The sequence below is a fragment of the Oratosquilla oratoria genome, chromosome 38 (genome assembly GCF_046742065.1).
Source record: "Oratosquilla oratoria isolate Oo_2021 chromosome 38, ASM4674206v1, whole genome shotgun sequence".
In the NCBI taxonomy this organism is placed as follows: Eukaryota; Metazoa; Arthropoda; class Malacostraca; order Stomatopoda; family Squillidae; genus Oratosquilla; species Oratosquilla oratoria.
In genome coordinates, this window is record NC_134814.1 from 40,833,645 (window position 1) to 40,840,833 (window position 7,189).

Sequence of the window (7,189 nt, forward strand, 5' to 3'; positions counted from 1 at the left end):
CTATTTATATTAACAAGCAGTACCACAGGCCTCCCACTCCCCTACCCAGTCACCCACCCAGCTGCCCGTGTGATTCTCCAGGCCACACCCAGGGCGGTGTACCTGATGACCTTGCTATACTTCCTCTCGCCACTGCATCTAGCCTTTTGGCGCCAGGGGTCCATCAACGAGACCAATTTCTTCGTGATGATCATAATAATACTAGGACCTATTTTACAGGTAGTGGACACTATTAACTACCTTGTATATTTTACTATGATTCATTGCGAATTCAAATAGTCAACAATTTTTTTTTTCTATTTCCTTGTTATCATTTGCCTAATTTCCATCTGAAAGTGTTGCACAAATCAGTCTCCAAGGAGTCTCCTCGGATATCCACTTCCTGCAGGAGCAGATCGGAAGACTTCAATTTCTTCCGGTTTTTTGTTGAATTTGCTTGATCTATTATTTTTACACTTGCAGAAAATATATCGTGGATCTTAGATTTAGATAATCCTGTGGATCTTCTTTATTTCCGTGATAGTGAATGGAAATTATACCATGTCCGTCTTAAAGTGATAAAAACATAATATCCTTCTCTAGGGATATTTGTGCTAAAATTGTAAGATGCAAGAATTGATAGTGACGAGGATGAAATGCGAACCTAAAACATCCCTTAGTAAGTTAGCAGTGATTGAATCTTAGGCATGTAGTGTCTGTTGTTAGGGTGATTTTATATTGGTGCATTTTAAGTTAGGAGCGGTAACCTGAATATTGGTGTGCCAGCGTCACTCTTGTCTGTTTTAATATTGATTTCTCTGTTGGGTAGGAGGAGTTTCATGAAAGTTTGTATTTATTGTTGTGTGGAAATATTGCGGGATGTTGTGCGTATGTTGTTGTAGACATTTGTGTCAAATGCTGCAATTCTTATTTATGATGTATAGTGTTTGTTTAATTTTATATGATATTTGGTCGGGTTCGAGGAATCTTATACAGAACAGTGATGATCTGTGAGAAGGATTTTAATTTTACAGTGTACGTGTTCTGTTGTTGTTTGAATACATAATTTTTTGTCAAATTTGTTAACAATTTTTTGTTGCTTTTGGGCATTTCTGTGTGATTTTTTATCATAGGAAATTGTCAAAATCTTTTTTTATATTTCTGACCACCATAACAGCAGTCTCCTAAAAACCTCAAGCACTTGTTGGGCGATATCTATAATTGGGCTGCTTGTGAAATGGCCTTCCTTTGATCAGTGTTAATTTGATGAGGTGGTTTTGTATATTCTGGTTCTTTCTTGTCGGTCAACTGGGAGCCGTGGATCAACGGATTGACTGATTTCTCCATCAATTAGGGAATGGGCGAAAGGAGAGAGATGTGTCTATAAGTTGCTGGACGCTCTAGTGGTTTATTTGGTATGTCATTGTGTGACCAAGAATAGTTCAATCTTTCACGGTTTTTTATTGCTACAAGGGTTAGGTGTCTTTTTTGTTTTTATGAAATATTTTCTGGGTATTGCCTGTTCATTTATAGAATTTTTTTTTCATTCTTGAGAATTTTGATTGTTTTCAAAGGATATTTTCCTTGAACATATTTTTCATTTTCGTGTTTCTTTCCTGAGGACTGGTGTCTTTTCTCTAACTTATGTTGATAGTACCTGCCAGTAAATTTTAACACTTGTACATATGTAAAAGAGGTAAGGCCACTTCTTAAGAGAAACAGAGAGGAAATTTTTAAATGTGTTTTAGATGAAATGGCTGAAAAGTATGGTAGGGGTTACTACGTTGGATAAAGTGAGAAACGAGAAGATGAGGAGGAGAGCGGGAGTGATAAAAGAGATGACAAATAGGGCTGATGAAGGATTATTGGGATGGTTTGGACACATGAAAAGAATAAGTTATCAAAGATTAGTAAAAGAGGTATGGAAGGCAGAGGAGGAGGGAGTGAAATAGAGGGGACAACCGAGGATGAGATGGATGGGTGGGGTGAAAGGGGCGTTGAGCATGAGGGAAATGCCTGTTGAGCAAGGAAGGGAGCAGGCAGGAGATAGGGATGAGTGGAGAACGCGTATGGATGATACTGTCATGCAAGGAAGGAAGGGATGGGGGTAGGATGCTTATGTGTGAATGATATTTTGACGGACGTAGCCCGAAGGGATTTTTCTCCATCTTTTCTTCTGCTTGAAGGGACGGAGAAGGGGGTCGCCGATTACGTGAAGTGGCTTTATTATGGATGTACTGTGTCTTCTTACATTGCGTTCGACCCAGGGCAGTTGGCGAATGCAGGGATGACCTGTCATCCATGAGAAGCTGAGATGGGGAGGGGTCGGTGGGGTGGAGAGGGTGGTGGAGGTTAATGAAATGGATGGGAATAGGTATAAACCTCTAACTTGGCTACCTCCCTTATAAGTGGGAAAAAGCTCTCGGTATATATTGAACAGATTTTCAACATAGTGGGTATGTCATTGGGTGACCAGGAATAGTTCACTCTTTCACGGTTATTATTGCTACAGGGGATAGGTGCCTTTTTTATTAAATGTTTCCTAGGTGTTTTGTATTCATTGATACCATTTTTTCTTTTTCTTTTTTTTTTTCGTTCATAAGAAATTTGACTGTCTTCAAAGGACATTTTCCTTGAACATGTTTTTCTTTTTTATGTTTCCTATCTTGATCACGTCTGTTTTTGAGGTTCGAATTTTGTTAGTGCCCTTCCCTCTTTTACATATGTACCAGCCAACACGCCCGTGGTAATTCCATGAAATCGACTATTTTAATCACGTCGTGCGTCTTGTAGTGTGTATTGAAAGTTGTTGTAGTCAAGATGATCTTAAAATAATCTTAAATCGAAAGTTTCAAGCATTATTTTCTCCGATAGATTATCTTGAGATCTCAATCAAATTCTTGGCTTGCAATCCTGAATGTAAATATATCACATTTTCCTAAATCAAATTCGGTCGGATATTAATATATAGATGTCTCCTTTCCATTTATTCATTTTGTATATAAATAGTTAAATATTCATAAATACATATAAATAATATGATATATATCTACACGTACGATACCTCAGGGCTCAAAGTTTTAATGTTCTCTCAAGAACTGTTCAGAAAATTGGGTTGCGTTGTATCGCTGATCTCGTTATTTTGATTTTTTCATTTTTACTTTAGATCCCGCGAGCCTCATTGTAAAGCATAAAGGAACCTTCGTTAATGAAGATTCGTCCATTCAAACCGAAGACCAGGACAGCCTCTCATCTTCGTCCAAAGTAAACAAAAGCTGGTCTCGGGTGGAGAGCGAAGTTTTTGCGACTTCTTCGGAAGGCCTGGACGGGCGCTCTGAAGTGACCCCGGGTCTCTTTTTCTTCTTCCTCTTCGTTCTCTTCCTCTTCCTCGTCGCTCTCCTCTTCACTGCTTTCCTCATCGTCATCGTCACTCTCGTCTGACGAGTCGCTGTCTTCACTGTCTTCATCGGATTCAGAAGATCCCAAAAGCTTGAGCGTTTCTTCGTAGATCTTAAAGAACTCCTCGCGAGCCTTCTTCACCTCGTCTGTGTCCTCAGGAACCTGAAATATTAAGGGATATTGCTACTAGACAAATCTTTTAACCACGATAGAAGCCAAAAAGTAATGGTACATGTAAGGCAAGAGTGAAATATGACTTGGTTCCAGTTTTTGGAACTGTTAGATGCTAGGAACTGCTGTAAAGTCTGACAATCAAAACGCAAGTTATCAATTACCTGAGGTAAAGCATCACTTTCTGCTCGGAATCCATCTTCGTCAGCAACGTATTTAACAGACACTTCTTCGCCAGCGTCGTCCACAAAAGCATAGGAGCCAGTCACCTGGTGAACAAATAGAATTTTACAATTGTTGATCAAAATTACATTGATTTCACGTGTAATGGTTTCCTAGGACGACTGCAACATAATCACAAGCTGCTTAGAATGTAAGCTCACTGTGCCATCAGAGTTCCTCTCCTCGTGTCGCTCCTGCTGAGGGAGAGAATAGGAGAACCTGTAGGCGCCATCACTGCCCTGCTCATATTCGTTGTTGACTTTGCGAAAGGTGGATAGGAGGGGCCCCTCGTAGCGTTCATCTTGGATGGAGTTTCCAACAAATGTCACAATCTGTTGAGACAAAACACGAATGAACTGACCACCGGATATTTCACTTTATGTGTCATTACGACTTACTATCTCACTGCATGCTTAATGGTCTCGAAATAAGTGATGATAAACACAGAATTTTGCGTACCAACAAGATGCATGTCACACCGATCATGGTTTCTTTGAGTATGGACACTGTATTCGAAAACTGTTGTTTCACTTGTTGGAGATGGCTGGACTCAAAACGTGAAGTAACTGAAGACTTTTTGATCCTTACTCTATTTATATTAACAAGCAGTACCACAGGCCTCCCACTCCCCTACCCAGTCACCCACCCAGCTGCCCATGTGATTCTCCAGGCCACGCCCAGGGCGGTGTACCTGATGACCTTGCTATACTTCCTCTCGCCACTGCATCTAGCCTTTTGGCGCCAGGGTTCCATCAACGAGACCAATTTCCTCGTGATGATCATAATAATACTAGGACCTATTTTAAAGGTAGTGGACACTATTTACTACCTTGTATATTTATTATGATTCACTGCGAATACAAATATTCATTTTTTTTTTCCTTGTTATCATTTGCCTAATTTCCGTCTGAAAGTGTTACACAATTCAGTCTCCAAGGAGGCCTCTCGGATATCCACTTCCTGCAGGAGCAGATCGGAAGTCTTCAATTTCTTCCGGTTTTTTTTTTTTTTTTTTTTTTTTTAATTTGCTTGATCTATTATTTTTACACTTGCAGAAAATATATCGTGGATCTTAGATTTAGATAACTCTGTGGATCTTCTTTATTTCCGTGATAGTGAATGGAAATTATCCTATGTCCGTCTTAAAGTGATAAAGACATGATATCCTTCCTTAGGGATATTTGTGCTAAAATTGTAAGATGCAATAATTACCAGTGACGAGGATGAAATGCGAATCTAAAACATCCCTTAGTAAGTCAGCCGTGATTGAATCTTTGGCATGTAGTGTCTGTTGTTAGGGTGATTTTATATTTGTGTATTTTAAGTGAGGAGTGATAACCTGAATATTGGTGTGCCAGCGTCACTCTTGTCTGTTTTAATATTGATTTTCTGCTTGGTAGGAGGAGTTTCATGAAAGTTTGTATTTGTTGTTGTGTGGAAATATTGTGGGGTGTTGTGCGTATGTTGTTGTAAACATTTGTGTCAAATGTTCCTGTTCTTATTTGTGATGTATAGTGTTTGTGTGATTTTATATAATATTTGATCGGGTTCGAGGAATCTTATACAGAACAGTGATGATCTATGAGAAGGATTTTGATTTTACAGTGTATGTGTTCTGTTGTTGTTTGAATGCATAATTTTTTGTAATCGTCTTTGTTTTCATCATTATTGGAAACTGCGGTCTTGAGTATTGTCCTTTTGAGTTGTTTTTAAACAGCCTTTAAATTGTTTTGCTGTCCAAATCTTATGCCTGAAACTACTTTGAGTATATTTGATTTCTTATTTGTCTTCGTTATGAAGTCTTGTATGCATAAGGTGAAAGTCATGCGTAAACCAAGTGTTAAGGTCTCCAGAGTATGAGTATACTAGGAGTATGAGTATATTAGAGAGAGTATATGTCCAAAGTGACGAGTAACTCAATGAAAATAAGAAAAAAAATACAGATTAAACCCAGTAGGGACGAAACAGGGAGAGCTCAACTGGCCAGTCTTATCAATTAAACACAGAGATCAGGGGGAAGAAAGAGAAACACGGGTCGTATAGAGGAAACTACTTGTAATGGTAAAAGTATTGAGTAACCCGAGCGTAGACTAATTTCGAGGAGGCGGCAGGTGATATTCTTGAAGGGAGAAATAGAGAGATGGAATGATAAAAAGAATGTAATTCTACCAAGAGCTTTACTCACGAAACACCATAATTGAGCTTGTAAAATTATCTGCAGATCTTGATAGTACACTAGAAGTTGCAAATGAAGATGTAGAGTTTGCCTAAAAAGGTATGAAACGAGGGGAAACCACTTTGAGAAGATGGCATATCGATAGGTCTTCTGAAAGACGCAGGGAAAGTTCATTGCAGTTTACTTCAACTACATATATTCTTCTTTTTTCATGAAAGTAGCAGTTGCCGACAAGACTGACGAGTTAAACACCATATGAGGACGGAGCCTTTATTTGTACGACGTTTCGCTTATTACAGCTTTTTCGTACAAATAAAGGCTCCGTCCTCATATGGTGTTTAACTCGTCAATACATATATTCTGTATACGTTATAAAAGCCTACCTGAAAAACATTGCAAGGTTATGGTTTTACTACACAAGAAAGAAGACCGGAAAGACCTTAGTAATTACTGACGAATTAGTTTATCAGATACATAAATGTTATCAAAGATTATTTGAAATAGATTAAGTAAAGTTCTTGAGGAAAACCAGCCAGGAGAAAGGCAGGATTTAGATGCAGATACTCCATTATAAACAAATTGCAGACATTTAATCAGTTAATTGAGAAAATCAAGGACAAAATACATTATAATTTTGTATTTAGTTTTTGCAGATTACAAAAATCTCTATGACTCTGGAGCAACTGCAATACTAAACTCACTATATAAACGGCATAAACAAAGAAAATGTAAGTTCTGTAGAACATTTATTTGAAAGGTACTGCTGTATTTCGTCGACGTTAAAATACAGAAACGATGAAGATCGAGAAAGGTGTTCGGCAAGTCGACACAATTTGTCCAATTTCTGTCTCTTTGTTTCCCCCACTTTCTACTCCTCTTTCTCTCTCTGTATCTATCTATCTATCTATCTATCTATCTATCTATCTCACTTTATGTCTAACTCTCCGTCTGTCTTTATCTCAGTTTATGAAATTATAATATTATATATTTTCTTTATATGGTAAACAAAACTGACTTTGGCTGGTCAGTTTATTTCTTATGGAGCTGGTTTTTCAGATATTACTTGGGTTTTTCCTTTCATGGAAATACTTTCCCTCAGAACTTCAGACTCCGATTCTTAGATACGGTATGTAAAACAACGAAAAATGTCTGGTAGTAATAATGTATTTAAGAAAATAAATAGTTAAATAGTTACAATAGTTATAAATATCAACATAAATATGCCTAAAATTGTGACACCTT

At 37.9% G+C, this 7,189-nt stretch overlaps 1 protein-coding gene across 1 annotated transcript in view; it reads right to left on the bottom strand.

Annotated features, from left to right (window-relative positions):
• Window positions 1–3,228: 3,228 nt before the first annotated feature.
• The window catches only part of LOC143019909 (uncharacterized), a 5,194-nt gene continuing 1,233 nt past the window's right edge, over window positions 3,229–7,189 (bottom strand). Inside the window, exons 5-8 of the mRNA XM_076175885.1 lie at window positions 5,957–6,006; window positions 3,933–4,103; window positions 3,714–3,818; window positions 3,229–3,540 (exon numbers count right to left, since the gene is read on the bottom strand). Coding sequence (XP_076032000.1) covers window positions 3,229–3,540; window positions 3,714–3,818; window positions 3,933–4,103; window positions 5,957–6,006 — 638 coding nt within the window. The remainder of the gene's footprint in view (window positions 3,541–3,713; window positions 3,819–3,932; window positions 4,104–5,956; window positions 6,007–7,189) is intronic.